Raw genomic sequence first — 22,900 nt, 5'->3', positions numbered from 1 at the left:
TACTTGTGCAATGGGGCAGGGGTGTTCATTCTTAGCAGACACAGACGCCCCTTCAGGTAAAAGTGCCTGTTTGGTGTAGCCACATGTGGTGCAGGTCTTGACTCTCTCCTGTTTTATCCTTGGTTCCCTTATTCTTTCTCCAGGAGCTCTTTATTCTGCGACATTTAAAACATAAGGAAGTGTTCCTATGCCCTTTAAACCTTTCTCAAGCACGTAACCACAGGGCACACAAGACATGGCTGAGGTCTGCCCCTAAGTGGCAAGACGGGAGGCCCTGGGAGCAGCCTCTCCAGCTTCCTCTCCTTCACGGAAACCCTTTGAGCCAACTGCGCAGTTGGGAAATCCCTGTTCCTCCTGCCATCCTGACAGCCCCCATTGTCATCATCCTCTGGCCTGGTGTAAGAACAGTCGGTCCTGCCCTCACTTCCATGGGCTTAGTTGTAAGAGCAAAATTGTAAGCCTCCCAACAACAAAACCTCCAAAATATCTGAGGATCATAAAGTGTCACAAAATGTTCCCCATCTTCCAGCATCTGCCACTGGTTCTCTCTCTGCCCAGACTTGGTCCCCTCACCAGCCACCCATATTCTGCTGTAATTACCTTCTTAGAAAATTCCCACCAGCGTCTTCAGACATGAGAGAACTTGTTTCTGTGTCTTTAGAACAAGAAGAGTCAGAGCCTGAAATGTGCAGGAGAGAAGAAGGGGAAAGCCGGGGCTGTTGCCACAGCCATGGTAAGCAGCTGCCGACCGGGAAACACAGCCGTGCTGGGGAACTGTGACAACAGGCGGTGACAGAAGCCAGTCACCAGGAGCCCACGCGAGGAGGGATTCCATGTATGGGACAGGTCCAGGACAGGCAGATCTAGACAGATAGAATGTAGATGAGTGGTTGTCCAGAGCTGGGGGTCCCTCCTGAAACGGGTACGCGATTCCTGCAGGGGATGAAAATGCCCTGAACTTGCTCGTGGAGGTGGTTGCACAACTCTCGATGTACTGAGCACTGGATTGTGCAGTGTAGATGGGTCACCTCTGGGCTATGTGCATTGTAGCTCATTAACGCTCTGAGAAAAACGTACGTGTGTGTGTGTGGTGGTTTCTCAGCTCACAGATTGTTCAGAGGGCCACACACACTTTATTTAGGAAGCACCTGAAAATCTTAAGCTCTGTCTTTAAAAAATGGCAATGGCTAAGGATTCTCATTGGGAAGGAGTTGTTTTAGGAAGAGTTAATGAGCCCAGAAGATGCTCCCTAAAGGACACACAAGGGGCGGGTGCAGGGACGAGAGCGCTCTAGGGCGCTGCTGGCAAGGGTGCCCGTCCGCAGCATCAGGGGGCAGTTGGGCCGTAACTGCTGAATTCCAGGAGTTCCGCACTCGTGCGCTTTCCAGCAGTTGTGTTTGCCCGGAGTGGAGACTAAAGGCCCACGTACAGGACAGTCTTAAGCAATGTTGTTTGTAAAAGCGAAGTACTGGAAAAACCAAGATGCCCATCAAGTGGACTGGCTAAATGGGTTTTATAGTGCATTATATCGTAGGACACAGGCATGAGAAAAATACAAAGGTAAATGTTCAGATACAGAATTATCTCCAAGGTAATGTTCCCATCACATCCTCATTTGTGGCCTTTATTAAAAAAACAAAACAAAAAACATCGATTGTATATAGTTTGTTTGGGAGGACTTAGGAATTAGAGTCCGACTGGGAGAAAGAATCCCAACAGTGAGAAGGTCACATAGGCCAGAAGGGGGAGACAGAGCTGGTGCAGAGTGAGCTTCCAGTGTTCGAGTATCAGTCAGGTTAGGGCGGCAACTGGATTTCTACAAGTAGCCCTTCTTTCAGCCAGTCTGCGGAACGGTGAATACAGAGGAATTCTCAACAGGAGGATTCAGTGCTGTCTTTACCATCCTTTGATGAGATTTAACTGCCAGAAATCTTAGATTACCAGAACATAAGGAATCCTGCATTTGACTGGCAGACAGACTAGCTTTTTCCTGCCAAGCCCAGAGCAGTTCTGCTACTGACTGCTTTGGAGGACAACTTCAGAAACCTCCGAACCTGGAGTTGAGGTCTTCTCTTCTTTGCCCTGTAGGCCAGAGTTCTTCGAGAAACCAAGCCAATCCCTAATCTCATCTTCGCCATTGAACAGTATGAAAAATTCCTCATCCACCTTTCAAAGAAGTCCAAGGTAAACACACGCTGTTCTTTTCTACCAATTTTTTACCTGGGAGGGGCCATGGCACACTGAAGCCGCACAGGGCCGTGGGGAAGAAACTAGGACCCTTTCCGCTCTTTGTGATCTGATGGCCTGAGTTCAGACATCACGTAGGAACTATGGAAAAACAGGTCAAGTGCGTGTGCGTGCTTTAAAGAACTGAAGGGTCTGTCAAAAGCAGTTGAGGCTGTCCCTGATGGGACCTCTTCTAGCCAGAGAATGTGCCCACGCCTACAATTCTGTCGTAGGTGAACCTGATGCAGCACATGAAGCTCAGCACCTCACGAGATTTCAAGATCAAAGGAAACATCCTGGACATGGTTCTTCGAGAGGATGAGGACGACGAACACGAAGAGGTCAGTGCCTGCTTCCGACCGGAGCATGGGAAGCCGGCTGCCCTTCTGACTGGTTGGGGGCAGCCTCGCCGGGAGCAGCACAGAGTAGTGCGGGGAGCCGCCCCCCCCCCCCCGAAAAGCTAAGGAGGTCAGGCCGGGAGTCAGGCACGGCTGAGACTAAGGCCTCTAGATTTTATTTATTTTTATTCTTATGTTAATCCCCATACATTACATCATTAGTTTTAGATGAAGTGTTCCATGATTCATTGTTTGTGCATAACACCCAGTGCTCCATGCAGAATGTGCCCTCCTCAATACCCACCACCAGGCCAACCCATCCTCCCACCCCCCTCCCCTCTAGAACCCTAGGCCTCTAGATTTTAGACCACACGATTACCCACATGGCTGCCATGTGGGGTAGACCTTTCCAGAAAGGGGGTGAGGACACAAGTTCTCAGTTTGGGTCTTCCCCGTGCCCTTTTGAACCATGAGAAAATGACTAGTTGGTGAAAGCTCTCTCCGTGCGGCCACCTGGCTCGCATGTGGCTTCCTCCACTGTCCGCCCCCCTCCCCCGCACCGCTCCCCGGCCTCCTGTGCCCTGTAGTTGGGGTGTGCTCTGCGACCACCCAGGGAGCTCCCAGACGCTTCAGCAGCTCAGCTGTGTCCAAGATGGAAGTTTACTAAGACATCCTCATTTCTGGCTTCTCAAAAGTGTGAAGCTCCCATTCTAGGCCGTCCTTTGCCCGGTCCCGTCACCGAGCTGGCAGGGGGCTCACAGAGGGCACAGAGGCGCCTGTCCTCTCACCCCCTGCCTCTGCCCCAAGGAAGGGCCTCAGCGCTGGCTGCTCGGCCCCTTGGGAGGCCTCCCTTTTCTTCCACAGACAGAACCACCTCCTAGGAGTGGGAAGGAGGAGAAAGCAGGACTACCACAGGCTTTGATGAGAAGATAAAGGATTTTTGTTTTTATTTCCACTACCTCTGAGCAGGCTTATCACATTGGAGCGTTACTTCTCTCCCCCGCTAGGGCACTGCATCAGAGCACGAGGGACAGAACAAAGAACCAGCCAAGAAGAAAAGGAAAAAAGAAATGAAATGCCTGAGTTAATGTGAACTTTGGGGCTTCTGCTTTCTTTTGACCCGACAAGCAACAGTGCCCCCTTGTCCTAGCGCCTGCACCGCTGTTGGCAGCTTGGCTCTGAACCCGCTGAACTCCACTGCACCTTCCCTCGGAGGCCGTCGTTCTTGGCAGGTCCTGCTACTGAAGAGGGTTGGCCTCCCGCAAGCCCTTTTGCAAAAAGCACAGCTGCGAGCCTGAGTGTGGGAGCCTGCGCCGCCCCGACCGAGCTCCACGGGAGCAAATCCGGGGCCTGCAGGCAGAGCTACGGTCCAGGCTGGCTTCACGGTTCCAAGGAGCCTTTGGTGAGTTCAATTATCTGGTAAATATCCAGCGCTTCACCTGAAAGAGCGTGCAGAGTGGTTAGCGGTGCCCAGGAGCCAGCAAGGAGCGGGGAGGAACGCAGGGCAACTGCCAGGGATGGGGAGGTGCTGTTTGGGAGGGTCTGCTGTCTTTCTGTATAAAGTAAGTTTGTCTCAGCTTTTTTCTTTTTAAATGTATCTTTCTGTTTTACTTGTTTGGTATTCAAAGCACAGTTGTTTGTACCTAAGAATGCACTTTGACCTTATACAAGAATTCTTCTTAAAATAAATACTCCCTCTTCAACCACACCAGAAATAGGAGTTCTGGTGTCTTTCTTCCTGTACTGTGAACATCTCGTTCACTTTGGGCTCGGGGCACATTAGCCACCGGAACCAGCCCGCAGCGGCTGTCACAAGCCTCTTGTGGTCCGAAACTACTTTCAAGTCCACCTTACAATCTACACGTAATGAACTCACCCTGGGGAATCCCGTATCTCCTTTCCATCCCAGTTGGGTTGGAAGGGGTTTTACAATCCATGGTCACTTCCTTCCTGAGGCACTGGTCAATATCGACTGTGCTGAAAAAGGCGACTGACTGGGGCAGGTCATTCAGACCCAGCTTGTAGGCAAACATGCACCTGCAAGAGAGACCCGACTCCTCTCAGGCCCGGCCCCTCCCCCCGACAGACCGCCATGCAGTTAGGGGTTCGAAACACACCTTTCCCCCACAAAGTTCAGCCTGCTTTATTGGTGTAAAAAAAAAAAAAAAAGCCTTTCTTGAGCCACTCAATATTCAAATACACGAGGCCTCTGTCAGCTCAGTCAGGCATGACCCCCTGGGGAAGTTAGAGAGGGCTGTGGAGACAGTGTTAAGTACCGGGTACGTGATCTACCCCTTAGGACAGAGCTGCTTCCCAGCTAGTTCCGAATGGCAGACGGACATGGAACTATAATTACTGAATTCAACCATGTAAACTAGGAATCTTACAAGAAAATATAGCTCAACATAGAAAATATTTTTTAAGCCACGTCTGAGTTTCAGCCTACCGCCAGAAAGCATTGTGAATGAGGAATTACAAACTTTTGGCGCAGAAGGAAAAACATCTTAATTTTGCAGGAACTGAGAAAAGCTTTCTGTCGTTTGCTTTTCAAAACAAAGGTGTGTGTCTAGAGGAGCCCACAATGGCAGCTGCTCTTGGAACACCTCCCTGACCTCACTACCTCCATGATCTAGTCTGGCTTTACAGTCTTTTCAAACCCAAAAAATCTCACTTAAAAGTTGAGGCCAATCTTTTTAGGACCGTTTTTTGTTCCAACTACAGATAAAAACGGAAACCTTCATCGCTAGGGAGAGGCCAGTGCACAGAGCGTGCTCGGCCCAGGAAAGCCCGCAGCGGGGCGGCCCCGGGCCCCGCGTACCTGGTCAGGAGGTTGGTGATCTGCAGGGCCAGGGCTGCGCGGTAGCGGTCGTCCTCCCGCACCAGGTAGCGGACCTCATCATGGATGCTGATGCAGAAGCGCCCGTCAATGGCAAACTCCTCAAAAAGCCACTTCATGGCCACGAGCATGAGGTGTAAATAGTCCACGGCAGAACTCTGCACCACCCAGTTCACCCGGCTGGTCATGAACTGGAGGAACAGGGGCCGCAGGTCAGAGGGGTTCTGCCACAGCCCAGCTCACCGTGGTGGGGAGGTGGCACGGGAGCCTCACCCCTCCCTGTGACCCCTCTCCCCAGACTCCCAAGGACAGCGAGCTACCTCCCCCCGGACAGCCGAGGGCTCCAGGGCCCGGCTGATGCGGCAGCCCAGCACTGGGGTACGCGGGGTGTCAGACATGGCAATGCTCTCCAGCTTATTGAACATTTCGGACTCTGTGCCCCCCATCCACGCTCGTTCGGCAACCACCTCCCACTTCTTCCAGCGTGACCTGGGCACCAAGACAGAAAAGGGGCGGGGGGCAAGCTTTGCCTTTCAGCGTCTCAGAGCTACAAACGGCATCCCAGCTCTCCCGGGGCCAGCCCGGACCCTCCCTCCATCCGTAATACACAGGTTCTTACTTCCTCGAAGCTTCTCTCTGGATCTTGCGCAGATCCTGCAGGGAAACCCAGCCATCTTTAGTCCTGTCCACGGGGAGGTCCAACTCCCTCACGAGCCACTCGCCCTCATCCGACAGCCGATACCTGGGGGCAGTGTCGCCACCATCATTCCCGTGGGAGTGCCTGTGTGCCTAGCGCCGGGCTCCAGCGTCCCCGGGTACCGGGGCTCATGCCTACCCGCACAGGCTCTACCTCAGAGTGGGAGACAGGCTGAGAGGGGGTAAGTGACGTGCCAGGAAGAGGTGAAGCCAGACGGGAACCCAGGCTTCTGTGGGCTGCGCCGTGATAGCCCAGTGAGGGACCAAGTCCAACACAGAAGCCAGCACTGTTCACCAGTGTCCTCGTGCCACAGACACGGAACTGCCCGGTGACTCCCCGGCGTCATGTTTTACTTCAGGAGGCACAAGGGCTCCGACCCCAGAAGGGAGGGACAGGAGGCAATGGGATACTCCGTGAAAGGAAAAGGGCACTTGGAGAAGACGACGTAGAGCCAGGCCAGGCTGACCACCTCAGGTCCCCCCGCCCTCCAACACCAGGCCAGAGCTGCCCCGGGGCTTCCCCTCCCCCCGTGCCCTCGGTCCAGACCCCCATGGGATGCCTTCAAAGGTCTCAGCTAAGGCCCGAACTCCCGTGTCATCACCGCTCTGCTCCCCGCCCACCCCAGCACACAGCTGCACCCCTGCACCATCACTTGCTTACCCTTCAGCCTCTCCCCGGGGGGCCCGCTAGCTACATGTGGCCCCAGTAGAGTGCACCTATGGGAGGTGGAAACGCCCCTCTCCTCCCTCACCCTTGCTTCTGGAGCCCTCCCGGGAGCCCGCCAAGACCCTGAGCGCACACGAGGTGGGACCGCCGCTGGAAACAAGCTGCAGCCGCCAGGGCTCCGCAGCCTGCCGCCCCCGCCCGCTTCCCGCACTTGCTCCCGGGAGGCATGGGAGCTCACACCCCACACCGCTGTTCGTTCTGTACCGCAGCTGCGAACGTGTTACCGCTTGGTAGCAACACAAAAATCCAGCCTTAACGCTGACGAAAACTGTTCGAGGTTATTCAATACGCAAACGTCACAACCCCAGAGCCAACCATCCTGCAGCCAGGCCAGAGGCCGGGAGAAGGGCCGAGAGAGGGCTCAGGTAATGCGGAAAGGGAAACGGGATGAGGGCGGGAAAGGGGAGCAGAGCAGGCCTAAGGCCCTGGGGGTGAGTGGATGCAGGAGGGCCCCTCACCGGCGAAGGCCCTTGGTGACGGCGTACATCTGCTGGGCCTTCTCGGCTGCCTCCTGCTGGCTGAGCCGATGGTTGAACTGCATTAGCAGGCGCTCAGCGAAGGGCTGCCCCGCCCCGTAGATGCGGCCGTAGTTGAAGATCTTGGCGTGCTCCCGGCTGATGCCCACGGTCGCGGCAGTCTTACTGTGTAGGTCGGTGCCCCTGCTCTTCCTGCCCTGCAGTGTCATCCAGCCAAAGGCCGTGCAGCCTGGGGGGGGCGGGCGGGGTTGCGGAGGGAGGCAGGTGTGAGAAAGGCGGCTTGGAAACGTCCTGCCGGCAACGCGGCCGCCTCGGCTCTGGCCCGGCCTGGCTCCCGCTCACCGTGCATGCCGGCGAAGTGGGCGTCTCCGAGCACAGCGGCAATCCACAGCTCCTGCGAGTCCACGTCGGCGCCCACGAGCACGTAGCCAGGCGGGGCCTGCACCATGGCCTTCAACTCGCTGCCCACTCGGTCAGGCTGCAGAAGACGGAGGTCAGGCCCTACCCAGACGCCCCAGTGAGACTCCTCCCACCCCAGTCGTGCAGCCAGGCTTGGCTGAGGACGCTGGGCCTTTCCTGAGGGGCTGCTTTCAGGAAATGCCAAGAGCTGCCCCAAACTCCACTCCCACGTGTGGCCGGGACGGCCGCCTAGCAGTGGGGGGTGACAGGTCAGGAACCCCTCCCTCCACGCCCGGCCTGACCCCCGGGGCCCCACCTCCACTCCACCACAACTGCACACATCACGCCTCGTCAGCGTCTGGCTACGAGGAGGGGCTCGGGTCAAGTTTGCGGAAGGAACCGAAGAGCTGCGGAGCTAGATCCGAACCGGAGTCCTGCCCGCCCCAGACCTTACGCTCCTTTTCACGCTCCTCGCTGAGCGCCCTCTGCGCCCCGGTTTCTGAGAGACGCAGGAGAGGAAGAGCAGGGACCCGCGGTGCAGAGGGCACGTACCCGGGCGTTGCTGGCGGTCAGCCACGTGGGCTCCACAGCCCGGCGGGTGATGGTGCCGGCGGTCACCACCTGAGGCAAGATGGCCCCATAGCGGCCTTCGTCGTCGTAGTTGGGGTGCCTGGCAGGGTGGGGGAGAGCAGGAGTCTCGGCAGCTTGCTGTGCTCCTAAGGTCCTCCGCCCCCCTCAGTTCCCCTGTCCCCACAACCACTTGGCAGGCCGTACCTGGTCACAGCACGGGGCAGAGCCGACCTGGGCAGCCACACCACCATCTGGGAGCTGTGTGGACGGAGGGGCTGAGGCTTAGGACAGACCCAAGAAGCAGAATCCACCCCCACGCCCAGCTTTGGGGGCTACTGCGCCCCGTCCCGGACCCGCCTCACCCTCTTCCCACTGACTTCATTCAGGGTGGGCCGTAACATGGCCAAGGCCTGGGGCCCTAGCATCTACCAGCCAGGAGCATACGAACGCCATCGGAGAACCGGCCAGGCCTCCCACATAGCTTCTGCCCTAACCCAGAGTGTCTGGGAGGAGTCCAGCCTCGGCCACGAGCGCCTCGGCCACGCTTGGGGCGGACCTCAGCAGCCAGGGCAGCGGGGCAGCCCTCCGCCATCGTCAGCCTCGGGTCCCGGGCCAGCTGCCCTCCACGCTCCTCGGCCACATCCAAGGCTCCAGCAGCTCCGCCCTCCAGGCCCTACCACGCCCCTTTCTACAGAACCCCAGAAGCTGAGGCTAGGAAGAAAAGGGACTTGCCCGCAGTCATACGGCTCAAGAACCATGAGCAGCTGAGCCCGAGACTGCAGCTGGGCTGTCCCTCCAGGGCAGCATGGGGCGGGGTGTTGGGGCCCCTGGGTGGGAGGTGGGAGAAGGGGGTCTCAGGGCTGCCATAACCTGGCCAGGGCACAGACGACATGTCCGCGCCCTCCCACGGTGGCCCACCTGATTCGCTTATGGGCATTCCTCCAGAAAGAAATCATCTTGTTGATTTCCAAGGCACGGGGCCCACTGGCGCCTCCCGGGCCGGCCTGCAGGGTGCCATCCTCCATCTTGGGCAAGAAATCCTTGGCGAAGGGGCTGCCCACATTGTAGTTGCCACCATCCTGAAAGGGCAGAGGAAGTAGGGGCTGGAAGCTGGCGGCAGACCCCTGACGAGGGAACCCATCGAGCCCTGTGCACCTCAGCTCTGCCCACCACTGAGCCCAGAAGCTCGAGCAGAGCAGTCCGGGGCAGACCCGAGGGCAGCACGCACGCGCAGACAGGCGCGCAAACACGCCCGGCTCCCTCCGCAAGGCAGCCGTCCCTCCTGGTCTGTGGGGTGCGTTCCAAGATCCCCAGCAGATGCCTCAGACCACAGAGTGCTGACCCACACGTGCTCGGTTTTCCTACGCGAATGTGTTTATGATAAAACATAAATTACGCACAGCGGGTGGTGGGAAATACCTAATGAAACTGAAGTGTAACAATAAACTGCAATAAAAGTTCCGCAAAAGTGGCTTCTGTCTCTCAAAACATCTCATGTACGGTCTCCGCCCTTCCTGCGCTGACGTGATGCTAAGACGCCTCGGTGAGGGGATGAAGTGAGGTGGGCGACAAGCACGGTGCCAAAGCCCCAGGCAACTGGTGACCTCCCGAGGACACGTCAGCAGGAAGATCATCGGCTCCTGAACTGAGGTGGACCCGGGTAACCGACTGCCATCGGTCAGAACCCATCACGTAACACACATGGTGACAGACACCTGACAGGCCTGGTCATTTAATCGCACCACCACGCCCCTCGCCACCAAACTTTCAGGGGGCAAAGACTCGGAGATGGGGAACTGTCTGGAACCACGCCCTGCCCCACCACGGGCGTATCGTTCCTGCGCAAGGGCACTTCTGGGCTGAGTCACTCCGGGGACCCGGGGACCTGGGGCCCCGGCCACCGTGAGGGCAGCGCGGGACAGGCGTGAACCAGGACACACACCTTGTGAGGCAGCTTGAAGAACCAGCAGCCGGGGACGTCCACGTCATTGTAAGGTCCGTTGCCATGGTGATAGGCTGGCTGGCTGGCTTTGGGGTCACCAGCGGCAGTCTGTGGGGGCCACACACCTAGATGAGGCCCTGCTCCAGCACCTGCATTCGGCGAGGGCCACGGGGTAGGGCATGGGAAAAGGGCCTGAGGCAGCCAACGGCGAGCTGAGAAACGGCACCCTCCTTGGCCTCCAACAAACGCGGGGCCACCCAAGGGCAGGGCAGCGTCTCCCCACCCCTCGTCCCCGGGACCCTGGGAACTGTCTGGCGGGGGGAGAGCTACTTGGGCACAAGAGCAGAGCCCTGCCACCCAGCGCCCGCCCAGCCACCCGAGAGCAGAAGCCCCGCTCACCAGAGCCGGGGGCTGACGGGGGACTGCCGCTCCGCAGCGCTCCGCCCTGGCCTCCGCCTCCGCCTCGGCCTCCAGGCAGCCCAGTTCTTCCACCTGGATGGGCCCACGTGCCCAGGAAGTGAAGCCGGGGGGCCAGCCCGGGGCGAGCCACCCAGTGCCCCCTGCCGCCCCCTCCCCACTCCCGGCCCGGGGCGCCGCCCCCACCCGAGGCCGCCCGTCCTTGGGAGGGAGCAGGACTCCAGAGCCCAGGTTCGGGGCCGCCCTCACCGTTTGCCACATGGCGCCGCCGTCGGTGAGCAGGAACTCCTCCGCCAGGCCCGCGGGCTGCTCCGGCTGCTGCTTCCCCTGTTCCAGACAGTGCCTCCTGTGCAGGGACTCGATGGCTCTGGGCAGAGAACAGCAGGAGCAGCCTGGTCACCGGGGGCCCGCTCCGCGCCAGGCGGCCCGCCGGGCCTCCCGCAAGTCCCTTTGCTTAGGCCTCAGCACCCGCTCGGAGGCAAAGGCCACAGCGCTCCCCCGGGTTTTCAGACAGCGAGTGACAAATGGCAAGCAGAGCACAACACGCCGGTGGCAGGCGAGGGTGCGAGGGCTGGTCTGACCCAAACCTGAGCTCCTCGCCAGCTCGCAGCTGCCGCCTCCCCTGCAAAAGCTCTGGGGGCGGAGGGGCCGCCCCCGCTGGCCCCCGCCCCCCCCTTTGTCCCAAGGGCCCCCACAGAGCTGGGCCTCCCAACCTGGGCCACGTCAGGTGCCATGGCTTGTCCCCAACACCCGCCTGCCCAGAGCTCGGGGTTTAGGATCTCAGACAAGTCAAAGCACTGCCCTAGGCCTTTACTTTGCCAACTGCCCCATGTGGATAACCACTCTCTCCGCGAACACACGAGGGAGCGCTGCGAAAGGTTTCGGATCTCAGAGTAGGACCAGCGCCCAATAAGCTCCACACAAAGGAACACGGCCCATCCCCCCTGCTGCTCCCAGTAGCCCCCGTCCCGCACGCTCCCGAGAAGGGAGCCGAGCCATCGGCCCCAGGGGCAGGGCCTCAGGCCTCCAAGCCGCCGCGGGGCTCGTGCCCCACAGGGAAGGGCAGCCGTGGAAGAAAGGACTCACACCCAGACTCTCAGACCCCGGCTCGTCCCACTGGCCGGAGCCGGGCCTGGGTTCTCGGCACCAAGCGGAGGGGGTCCCTAGACCCCACCCTTTCCTCCCCTGAGCCTGAGCCTGAGCCTGACCTGGAGGGGCAGGCCGCCCCAGCCGAGGCCGGGGCAGTTTCCGCGGGCGCCTGGGCCAGGTTGTCCTGCCGCCCGGGCACCAGGTAGCCCCAGCCATGCCGCTCCGAGTAGTGCAGAGGGAAGCCATCCCAGGTCATCGCCATGAGTTTCGGAGTGACCCGCATCTGCAGGCTGAGGAGGCTGGGGCCCGGGGTCCACGCAGGGTCATCTAGCCGGGGGCAGAGCTTCCGGTACCACCTACGCCCCGCCAGAGGAGAGCAGTGTTACGTGGTGGGGGGAGGCCAGCATGTGACAGCAAGCCAGGCTCCCTCTCCTGTGACCTCACCCCCCCCTTCAAAGCCCCGAGGCTTTCTGGTGACCTCAGCCTATAGTCACAGTCTCCTCCCTCTGGGGGTACACCCATGACCCCCATGAAGTCCCCTAGAATAATGCAAGTATCTGAAAAGGAAGATCCTAGGTCAGGCCCACCGGACTAGTCAGAAGCCAGGGCCCACAGGGATGGCGCAGCACTGGGCTCCTTCCCAAGCCCCACTCCGTACAGGGTAACTGGCCAGAGGAGACAGCCGATCTGCCCCACCGCTGCTCCAGGGACACACCAGGGCCTTCACAGCCCCCTCTCTCACACGCTGTTCACCACGGCCAACCCGAAGATGAGGCAAGTAAAGCACCCAACTTGAGACCACCCTCTCAGGGTCCTGGAAGTGCCAAATCTGCACCCTGCTATTCGCCCTGGCTGCCCCTATTTTCTCCTCTCTGCCAGTCCGTGAGGCTCGAATTAAAAATCCCCTCCTCAAGGAAGCCCTCCCTCATTTCTCCAGGCAGAGTTAGGTATTGCCTCAACCCTGCTCACTCTTCCTTCTCATCATGAATATAAAGACCAGCTGCACGGGGTGGTTTTCATGCCTAGCTCCTCCTAGGAAAGAAACTGTTCCTATCTGTGCCCCAAGCGGCCGCGGTAGGCCCAGCATACAGCAGGCGCTCAGTGCACTTGTACTGATTGAGACCAGTGAGCCGGGGCTCAAGTGAGCAAATGACTGGAAGACAGAGCGAACGGCAGCAGGTCAGCAAGGGCCGCCCCCACACCACCCGGTGCTGGGGCCCAGGACAAGGGAGGACAAGGGTAGACTCTGGATATATGAGGGGCTGGGGCTCACCCAGGGTGTCCAGGAAGGTGCTGGGGCCGTTTGGGCAGGACCTCTGCGGTCCCCTTCAGGTGCTCCAAGCAGGCGCGAGCCATGCCATCTCGCTGAACCTCCTCCTCCTCACTGGGGGGGCCAGGGTCTGCAGAGGGTGGGGCAGAACCATCAGGACCAGAAGGGTCTCTCCGGAAGACCTGCCCACAGCCTACCCATCTCTGGAAGGCCGGAGCGACCCCTTCCAACGGCCCCCTGGGTCCCAGGACCTTCCCAGGGACCATCCCTGCCCCACCTCCCGCCCATGTTCCCCACCTTCCTGATCCTCGGGATCCCCAGGGGCCCCAGCCCCCTCGATGGGCAACTTGCTGGCTGCAGGTGGCTCCTTCCTCTTCACCTTCTTTGCCTTCTTCTGCTTAAACTCTTGCAGGTCCCACTCCAGGTCCCAGAGCCAGGGGTCTTCCTTGTACCTACAGAGCCAGGCCACCGGGGCGGGTAAGGCCACGCCTGCCCGTACTCACCGGGACCCTACCCCCCAAGGCCTGCCTGCCTCTGTCCGAAGCACAGCAGACAGGCGTCGTTGGCCAGCTCCATCAGCGACTTCTTCATCTCCCGCTGGAGCTCCGCATACGTGCTCTGCGCCTCCGCCACGTACCGCTCCCAGTTGTGGTTGACGGGCAGGTAGGAGACCCCCATCTCCAGCATGCCAGCCAGAGTCACCGGGTGGGGGCACCTGGGGGAGAGGGGGGCAAACACCGGGGTGGTCAAAAATGGCCACAGAAGGCAAGGCCTGGGCCCAAACCCTGAGCCGGTCTGGCGAGCCTCAACCCGACCACACAGGTGGCGGAGCTCGGGCATCGGACCAGGGGCTCGGGCCCTTCGGAGCCATGAGACGCTGGGTAAGGCGCTTCGCCTCTCTAAGCCTCAGTTCCTTTATCTACCAGGTGGCTACAGTATCATCCTGTCCTCAGGGGGAACGTGGCAGTTACAGGTAAAAGTGAAAACAGGAGTCATCTCCTGAGTCACGACTAAGTGCCAGGCACTGTGCTAGATCGCAGACAAACCTCACAACTGGGGTGCTCAAGTGTTCTTTGTGTACGCTTCAGACAAAAACACTGAGGCTCAGAGAAACCAAGTGACCTGCCCAACAGCAAATGAGTTAGGTAGGACAGTCAACACGAACCAGGTCTAGATGACGCTTGTGACTGGCCACACCGTAAGAGTAACTCCCTAGCAAACCAGGACCAAGATGGATGTGAAGCCCTGGGCTCAGGATCTGGGTACAGAGAGGGTGCTGAATCACCCAGGACCACGCACATGAGACTCCAGCACAGCCCTCCCTCCCCTCCAGGGCCTCCGTAGAAACTCAGAGTCCAGGACCCAGGTGGCCACCACTCCACTCAATGGCTCCATTCTTTCAACCCAGAAAGGCTAAGGTCCGCAGGCTGAGAAAGAGCCGGCACCACCTTCTGACAAGAGGACCCAGGTACCAGGACCCTGCGGATCCCCTGGGGTTCCCATCGGGGCTTCCCCTCACCTCTCCAAGAAGAGCGGTAGCTGCTGCTGGAAGACCTCATAGGTGGCCCACACGTCCTGGGCACAGTACTGCATCAGGTCCTGGCACAGGTGACAGGAAGGCGCTGGGTGGGCAGCCATCCCACTGCCATCGCCGGGCCTCGGGGTCAGGTCGGGCAGCTATGCTCCCTGGGGTCAGCTAGGGGCTGCCACGGCCCAGCCCCCCAGAGCCCCTCTCCAGCACTGTACCTGGAAGTTCTCACGGATGTCCTTCATGCTACCCTTGACAAACAGTTCTCGAGGCTCCTTCTCTAAGGGAGGCCCCCCCACATAGAGGCCGTGCACGTCTGCCAGATTATTGACACTGCTGATGTCCAGCCAGTCCCAGGATGAGATCTGGGGGCCACAGCAAGGGATCCAGATCAGCTCGGCCTCGGGACAGGCAGGCTGATTAAGGCAGTCCCAAGCGCCCCACTCCTCCAGCCTCCCACAGTGAGCTCTCACCACTGGGCCATTGGCTTTGCGTGGGGACTTCTGGCCTCGCTGCGTGGGGTGCCGGGCCTTGCGCTTGCCCTGCTTGGCTGCCATCCACAGACTGCGCTGGAAGCCGCTGAGCCCTGAGATGGCCATGTGCATGCTCATGGTGTCCAGGAAGCGCATGCGGGAGCCCTGAAGAGGAGAGGCTGGAGCTGAGGCCACTCGGCACTGCTTTAGTGGTGTCACCCCCCCAGCCCCACCTCAGCCTCCTCTCATCACACGGCCATCCAACACTAAAGACTCAGGCTTGCTTATGCTTAGCCCTCCGGCCGTGACAGGCTCACCCTCCCACATCCTAGCCACCCTCGAAGGGACAGGCCCGGCTCAATCCCAACACACAAGTCCTTCCCAGCATCCAGCAACAGCTCCGAGGGCTGCCTTGGGAACACAGGGGCCAAATTAAGGCCTTCTGAGCTCCCGGGCTCGGCCTCCACCCCAGCCCTGCCGCTCAAGCTCTGTAGCCCTGTTCAGGTCAACAAGGCTGCCCTCCTCTGGCCTGCCTTTCTGCTGGGGTGGTTTTGAGGATGCACTGTTCAAACCTCCCCAGCAATCCTGCCAGGTGGCTTCTGCTAGCTCCCCCTTTTTGCAAATAAGGACCTGAGGCTCAGGGACGTGAAGGTGCTTACGCTGCTTGTCTCTGGCTGGGGCAGGATGTGAGCCCAGGCTGTGCGGCTCAAAGCCTCCACAGACCCACGCTAAGCTCTAAAACTGCACACGGAGAGAAGGGGTAGGAGTACTCCTTGACAACTCAGGTCCTGTACCAGGCAAGTCCTGGGGAATGAACAGCTGGGCACAGGGACCAGGGGCGGGGCAGGACCGGTCAACAGGGGGCCCCCGCAGCTGCTACAGAGACGAGGGCGACGCGGACCGGGAAAAGCAATGCCTTCCCTAGCCCCTGGGATCAGCTCTTAGGCCACCCCCTGCCAGAAGCCACACTGGCCCCAGGAACCTTACCTGGATCAGGTACTGCTCCCTGATATGGGCTCGATCAAAGCACACGTTGTGCCCCACCACCAACTGCTCCCGCCAACCGCGCCGGGTGGGGCCGCCGGCAGCGGCAGGGGCCTCCAGGGGAATGAGGTCAGCCGGCGACAGCTGGCTGGTCCAAGAGTAACGCTCTTCCACCAGCCGCCGGCTGCACCAAGAATACCTGAGGGAGGCGAGAGGCAGCCGGGCTCGGCACAGAGGCGGCACACGTCCGCTCCGCAACACCCGCCGCACGCCTACCGCCGCGAGCCGGCTCCCGCGCTAGCAGCTGGGACCGAGCGAGACCTGGGGGTGCTCCCGACCCTCACAGAGCCGGAGAGCGGGTGGGCCCCGGGCGAGGGAGGGCACAAGAGCGCCTTTACTTTTCCCTTCCACAGGTAAAAGTGGGAGCGGAACGCCACGGCGCTGGGTGTCCTACCCGGGCACCCGGCCGGGACCCCGCCAAGGTGTCTGCTGGGTCCAGCGTTCAGTCTGGGCTGTTTACGGGCACTGTCTACCCCTCGGGTCTATAAGCACCAAACAGCAGGTGTTCAAAACGCTAGTAAGGGAGACAGACAATTACAACCGCATCCAAAGTGGAAAGTTTTTTTTTTTTCTGGTTGAAAGTGGCAAAAAAAAAAGAAAAAGACAAATGCTGCACATGTACAGGATGAATCATCGAACGGCTGGAAAGATTCTGAAGGACAAAGAGCACATCACGCACCTTGGAACAGGTGCTGGGCCTCTCTGAGCCGCCCCGGGAGAGCCGAGGGCAAGCGCGGGCCTGGAGGGGCCGGCCACCCACGGGCTGGGGCGGGCCGGGAGGGCAGAGGAAGAGCGCTGCCTGCAGGCGCCTAACCCCGACTCCGGAAAAAGGCCGAAGGGCGCTCAAGATCCATGAGGATGAGGGTGGGGAAATGGCCACTGAGGAAAAGCCCACAGTGAACCGCAGATGACGCCAAAGGGTAAGAGCCACTCAGCATCAGGGGGAGTGACGAGGCCGCATGTGGCCGCCGCAGCTGGGCAGGAGCTTCCGGGCAACCCTGCGGGGGGGGGGGGGGCATTTGCCTCCAGAGTTTCAACAAACACAACAGTGGTTTCCACAGGGGAGGGGGCTCCCGGCAGAAAACAGTTCCTCATTTGAAACCTGCTAACGTCTAACTCACACTCCAAATGATGGCGACACACTCGGGGGCTCAGGCTGCAACCGCCTCCCCCTCCAGAGCCCTTACAAACAACCGAAGAGGCTGGAAAATGTCAAATGTTTGAGGCTATGGTGACGGCAGGAACTGCAGGTGCAATAAGGCCAGACTGGTGTCAAGATCCAGGTCTGTAGCTGCACAGAACCGTCTTACTACACGTTTGTGATAAACAAGCCAACATGCAAACACGCTTGGAACGTTCAAGAAGGTTCAGGCCAATGCCATTAACTCTCTACACCTGTCCCGTGAATCTTAGACAAACGTTGGCACCTGTGTGACGTCCCCCCCTAGTGTGACGACCACAGTCCTCAGCCACAGCCTTTGGGAAGCTGCTCTGTGGGATGTCTATGCTGCACCCCCCGCCCCCCCACCCCTGCTCCGAAATTTCAGGCTGGCCTGGAACGTGAGGTTACACAGCCATAGGACTGCTCGGAGGGCCCCATCCGGTATCCCCGCACCCACTCCCCACCCCCCACCCCGGTCAGGCTTCCGGGAGGAAGGCCCTCGGGGGAGCCCAGGCCTCGGCAGGGACTCCTGAGCAGTGCTGCCAGGACCAGTGGCAGGAACGGAATGAGGATGAGAGGATGGGGAAGACAGGGAGAGGGAGGAGGAGGAGGGAGAAAAGGGGACTTGAGGTAAAATGGCCAAAAATGACTGAGAGATCAAAAAGCAAGTCTTTCTTGTCACTCGCTTCCTAATTTCCCTTCGGCCACCACAGCCTGCTGTCTCTTCTCAATGGGGGGGCGGGACTCCCTCTATTCGGACCATCCAGTCACATAGTAAGCACTGAGGTTCTCAACTGGAACTAAATCAATGCGGAATCTGGTTGTGCTCTTGTCAGCCATTAATGCCTACCTTATCTATTTAGCCATGTTTTCACCATTTTCAACTGCATATTTAACATTTCGCAGCTTTCTTTACAAAGATGTAGCTTCCAATAGGAATAAAGAAACTGCTAACTTTTGTGCTGGCCATGCCTGAAAGCATTAGGGTTGTAAATAGTATTTTAATCCTGGAATGAAGAATAAAAAAGGGGAGAAACAGGACTGCCATCATTGTTTGAAAAAGAAACGTGGGTAGCACTTAGAAAGTTACTTAAAAAGGAGAGAGAGAGATTTGGATATACCTTTTGGGGACCAAGATGCCTGTTTGGGAGGCTGGGGGCAGGAAGCAATGTCTCTCAACCTGCTACCTCGGGGTGGGAGTGTGTGGCGACGTGGCAGGGATACTGGGTCTGGCATTTAAGGGAGCGGCTGGGGACGCTGAATGTCTTGTACCGTCTGGGACAGTCCCGCAAAAGGGAGATTTCTCCTGCCCACGATCACCAACAGTGTCCCCAAATAGAAACACTGTTCAAATGTCTTGGGCTAACTTCTCAGGAAGCTATCAGGGGAGGGGGAAAGGCCCCGAATCACGGTGGCCTCCAGTGGTCTCCCCTAGGATCCCCAGTGCAAGCTACTGTTGTTCTCCAATAGCCCCTATCACCACCTGCCATTTGCTTGGGTGTTTGTTCACTGCCTGGATCTTCCCACCAGAAAGTAAGCTCTGTGAAAGCTGGGGTCAAGCCTACTTCAGTTCACCACGGAATCCGCAGTCCCTAGAAAAGCACCCGCAAGGCACGTAGGGGGAGCTCAGTAAATGTTCCCTGACCCGAACTATTAAGCTGGGCTCCCCACCTGGGCTGAGTCCCCTGAGCCAGGCCCCTACTTACCAGGCCGAGGGGGATATGGCCACCGCCAATGTGGGGCAAGTTCCCTCTGCCAAGCAGACCTCCACGTCGAACACCAGGGCCCGCTCCTCGGGGATGGCCACGGGTACGGCCTCCCCCGCGGGGCCGTACCGGGTCCAGCCCTCCGCCCAGGCCCAGCTCGGGGGCCGGGGGGGCAGCTGGGCCTGCAATAACGAGTTGGCCGCCTCCAGGTAGGGCAGGCTCTGCTTCTGGGCCAGGAGGCGGAAGTGCTGGTCCAGGCTGCCCCCGTAGAGGGGCGGCAGGCGCAGCTCCACGTCCGGCAAGGGCGTGGTCGGCTGCCCCCAGAGCCCGTGCTCCTGCAGGTGCTCGACGCTGCGGCGCACCGCGGCCTCGCCGGGCGTCTCCGCGCCGCGCCCGAAGATTTGCTCGTGAAGCCCTCTCGAGAGCATCTGGATGTGCAACGGGTTGTACCGCTGCTGCCCGCCCTCCGAGGATGGCACCTGCGGCGGCGGCGGCGGCGGCTGCCCGTCGCTGGGGACGGGGGCGGGGCCGCAGCTGGAGCCCCAGCGCCCCGGAGCTGGAACCGGCCCTGGCCCGACGGTGGTGGCGCCGGCCACCCTCTTCCAGAGCAGGCGGCTCATGGTTGGTGCAGGGAGCCCCCCGCTGGGAGTCAGGACACCTGGCTTTGGGCTCCAGCTTGGCTGCTTCACTGGCCGAAAGACGTGGAGGGAGACACGTCCTGTCTCTGCTTTCCAGTCAGTGAAATGGGTCTCACCATGCCTGCCTTCCACCCACAAATCCTGAAGGAGACAGACGATATCAAGCGTTATTTCTCAGATGTGCGTTACGTGTTCGTGACGAGCCGTCACTCCTCGAGCACTTACTGCGTCCCAGGCAGCGTGCCAGGAGCTTTTAGGGACATTTTCTCAGTGAAGCCCCAAACCACCACCGGAACTGCCAATACCCCTCCTGAGGACACTGAGGTTCAAGCAGGTGCATCAGTGAACTTGGGGGAAGAGGAGGCAGTGGTTAAGAGCGACGGTCCCGGAGGAGGACGCGGCGGGTTTGAATCCCGGCTCTGGCTGTTAGGAGATGCGTGACCTTGGGCGAGCTCCCTAAGGCCCCAGTCGCCTGCTCCGTAAAATGGGGTTACGGACTCTGTCACACGGGACCGCTGTTCGGGTGACTCAGGGCGAACAAGTCGCGACACCCGACCGACCCGCGGCAAACGCTCGCCAAACGGTGGCTGCCAGCACCGCGACCGGCGCGGCCCGAGGGCCTAGCGCCGCCAGGGGCCAGCCCCCGGATTCGAACCCGCAGGGAGGGCCGCCGGCCCCCGGGGCCCCCACCCACGCGCGGGCCGTGGCCCCGCCGGCCCAGGGCGCCCGGCCGCCCGCCGGTGCCCGTGCCCGTGCCCGGCGGCGGCGCCGCGGTGCGCCCTGGGACGAGCCTCCGCCCAGCTCCGGGCCTCGCTCCCCGACTGGAGAGGGAGGGGCCGCGCCGCCGCTCGGCGACCCGGCCTCCCCCCCCCCGCCCCCGGGCCGAACCCGCCGGAAACCTCGGTCCGTCCGGTGCTTCCCGGGCCGCGGCTCCCGACCCCAGGCCGACGGAGCGGCGTCTCCCTCCGCGCGGCCTACGCAGCCTCGGGGTGGCGTGTGGCCTCCACCCGCCCAGTCCGCCTCGCTGGCAGCCGCAACTTCCCGTCTGCGCCCCGCTCCGTCCCGCGGCTACCCGAGAGGCAGGCGGGAGACTCCCGGCGCTACCAATAGGAGGGCCGCGAGTGGACCGGCCCGCCCGCAGGGGGGAGAGGGGGACTTCCGGGTGGGCTGTCCCTGCGAAACTCTGGGAGCCAAAGTCCAACCTCCCCTGCCCAAGAAACAAGTGGATTGGTCCCAGGCAAGCCGGTGGGCGGTAATGATACTTTTCAGATTGTCCAGAGAGCACCAGGCGTCGGGCGGCCGCGTGGCCTAATGGATAAGGCGTCTGACTTCGGATCAGAAGATTGCAGGTTCGAGTCCTGCCGCGGTCGCAGAGGGTATGCCATCCTTTTTGGTCCACTCCTCCCTAAAAAGGTAGCGTCGGGACCTTAGGAAGTGTTGTCTCGGGTTTCCACCCCACACTGAGATCTGGCAACTCCCGCCCAGCGCGTCCCTGTGAAGTTACTCGCCTACCTGTCCCAGGCGCGGGGGCGCATTTCTAAATCGCACCAGCCGCGCATACCCCGCACGCAGGTGGAGGAGAGTGCAAAGCGAGGGGCATTCTTTACGGAAATCCCGGTGCACAATCGATTGGTATGTGGGAATGACAGGGGTTCGCAGCTAGAAGGGAGCCGCGTCCTCCCCCAGCCCCGGGCTCCCCGTCTTCATCCTGGGCAATCCTGGTGGGTAAACATGCTGCCTTTCGTGGAACCCGAATCTGCACACCGGTCGCCGGCCCCCGCCCGAGCGCCTGCGGCTCCCGCCGGCCGGGGGAACCTTCCGGTCTTTGCGGTCTCCCGCCTCTGTATCCACCTCCTCTTGCTCCAGGGGCCGCAGCCGCTCTGCTTCCCGTGCTCCTTGGTCCGTGGTTGATAAACTGTAAAGTACCTGGAGGAATAAGGCCCACGTGAATAACAAGAGCCTGAGGGTTGGAGCTCAGGGAGCCAGCTGCGCGGGTTTGAGGTCAAGATACATCGCAGGTCGACCTGAGCTCGCAGAGCTGATTAGGGATCAAATTCAGGCCTCGCTAAAAGTCGGTCACCACCTTCCAGCCTGTGCATGTGTCGGGACACCCTGAACTTACTTGACAAACTGACTTTGGTATTTTTCAAGGGTAGGGTGGGGAGATACCCTGGCAAACACACTCCTGGTGCGGCGGCTGATGCGGCCCCGCAGGCCCCCCACCCCCCTGTTGCCCCCAGAGGAGCAGCGAGAGGCCCCAGGCCAAGGCTTGGGAAGGCAACACTGAGCCTCGATTTTCCATACATTTCCCCTTTATTTTTCATATACTGTTTTAGGTGTATTTAATACACACATAAATGGTTTATTTTGTTTTTCTTTTGGCAAAAACAAATGTATATATATATATGATCAACTGAAAATCCACTGTATCATAATCTATTTGTTGTTGGGTTTGTTTGTTGTTGTTGTTGTTCACTTAATCTTATACTGTTCACATTTTTGCAAAATGCCAGAGGATCTCAGCTTAAATCAGGGAGTCCCTGAGTGTGGAAAATGCTTGCCTTATTTCTCCTAATCTCCTAGTGAAATGTAGCTTCTCCTTCAATTGTGAGGTTAGGTGAAGTCCTAGGAGCAGTACCTGAGACTTTGTTCCCAATAGCAATCACAGATCTTTTCATAACACATTCCAGTTGCTGCAGACTTTTCAAAATATTGCTTGCACTCAACTGTCCTTCAAAATAACAGTGTCACTGCTAGATCTTGTCATTTAATTAATTAGAAATACATAGTACCTATTCTTTCTAATATTTCATTATCTTTTGTTTCCTTTGTAATCCTGTGTTCTGTGCATTTAAAAACATTCTCAGAAGGTGTCTATGGCACAAAAAAAAAAAGAAAGAAAGAAAGAAAGAAAAAGAAAAAAAAAAGTTAAGAACGGACCCCTGGCCCAACCAAATGTCATTTCCAGGGGATACTGTTTGTTGGGTCTGCCTGGTATCCACTGGGAGAACAACCCTCCCCTTAGGTTCAGTGCTGGAAATATCCATCAAGATGCCTGCCCCTCTCACATGGCTAGTTCAAGCCAGTCTGGTGCCCTCACCCCAGAATTAAAATCTTCAGCAAAGACAAAATTGGTCTTCATGGATTTCTGACCAGGAGGGTACCCAGAGGCATGAGCCCTTCCTGCTGAGCTGCACCGTTTCTAGGATTCTGAGCCCAGTTCCTCCACCTTCCCTCTCTCCTTTTTTGGGAGCTCTCTCACATCCTTCTAGAAAAGTCTGTCCTGCTGGTAATACCTGAGAAACCAGATACATTTTCCCACAATTTCCTGGACTTCTCTTCCCACACAGCAAAGGACAAAGT

General features: G+C 59.2%; 2 protein-coding genes and 1 non-coding gene across 10 annotated transcripts in view; 2 read left to right on the top strand and 1 right to left on the bottom strand.

The window, feature by feature from the left end:
• The window catches only part of FANCI (FA complementation group I), an 81,716-nt gene extending 77,887 nt beyond the window's left edge, over nucleotides 1-3,829 (top strand). For all 3 annotated transcript variants that reach the window (XM_064569896.1, XM_064569898.1, XM_064569897.1), the window contains 4 exons: nucleotides 662-733; nucleotides 2,089-2,184; nucleotides 2,460-2,567; nucleotides 3,572-3,829. In XM_064569896.1, the coding sequence (XP_064425966.1) occupies nucleotides 662-733; nucleotides 2,089-2,184; nucleotides 2,460-2,567; nucleotides 3,572-3,652 (357 nt within the window). In that variant the 3' untranslated portion in view covers nucleotides 3,653-3,829. The remainder of the gene's footprint in view (nucleotides 1-661; nucleotides 734-2,088; nucleotides 2,185-2,459; nucleotides 2,568-3,571) is intronic.
• Nucleotides 3,489-20,616, bottom strand: POLG (DNA polymerase gamma, catalytic subunit). 6 transcript variants are annotated; one of them, XM_045899418.3, is made up of 23 exons: nucleotides 20,437-20,614; nucleotides 18,900-19,678; nucleotides 15,975-16,170; nucleotides 14,988-15,152; nucleotides 14,733-14,879; nucleotides 14,506-14,585; nucleotides 13,519-13,701; nucleotides 13,284-13,438; nucleotides 12,990-13,116; nucleotides 11,836-12,072; nucleotides 10,877-10,994; nucleotides 10,610-10,702; nucleotides 10,211-10,318; nucleotides 9,187-9,347; nucleotides 8,473-8,526; nucleotides 8,251-8,368; nucleotides 7,642-7,777; nucleotides 7,282-7,528; nucleotides 6,020-6,142; nucleotides 5,721-5,889; nucleotides 5,383-5,591; nucleotides 4,441-4,601; nucleotides 3,489-4,003 (listed from the first exon to the last, which is right to left on the bottom strand). In XM_045899418.3, exons 2-23 carry the CDS (start codon nucleotides 19,517-19,519, stop codon nucleotides 3,945-3,947), a joined length of 3,666 nt encoding a protein of 1,221 aa, XP_045755374.1. In that variant the 5' UTR covers nucleotides 19,520-19,678; nucleotides 20,437-20,614; the 3' UTR covers nucleotides 3,489-3,944. The 6 variants fall into 6 exon arrangements, 5 of the variants coding, with proteins under 5 accessions (XP_045755374.1, XP_064425969.1, XP_064425971.1 ...); XR_010404835.1 differs by having other exon boundaries at nucleotides 3,792-4,003; nucleotides 6,020-6,054; nucleotides 20,437-20,616; XM_064569899.1 differs by lacking the exon at nucleotides 10,610-10,702 and having other exon boundaries at nucleotides 20,437-20,615.
• Nucleotides 20,617-20,834: 218 nt separating this feature from the next.
• Nucleotides 20,835-20,907, top strand: TRNAR-UCG (transfer RNA arginine (anticodon UCG)). The gene has a single exon. It is a non-coding gene; the product is annotated as a tRNA-Arg (tRNA).
• Nucleotides 20,908-22,900: the final 1,993 nt, after the last annotated feature.

Source organism: Mirounga angustirostris, unplaced genomic scaffold (genome assembly GCF_029215605.1).
Source record: "Mirounga angustirostris isolate CCGP_5_RB_7025 unplaced genomic scaffold, mMirAng1.0.hap1 SCAF_9, whole genome shotgun sequence".
NCBI classification, from domain to species: Eukaryota; Metazoa; Chordata; class Mammalia; order Carnivora; family Phocidae; genus Mirounga; species Mirounga angustirostris.
The sequence above is the reverse complement of the archived record's forward strand: the minus strand, read 5'-3'. Positions and strand labels throughout refer to the sequence as shown.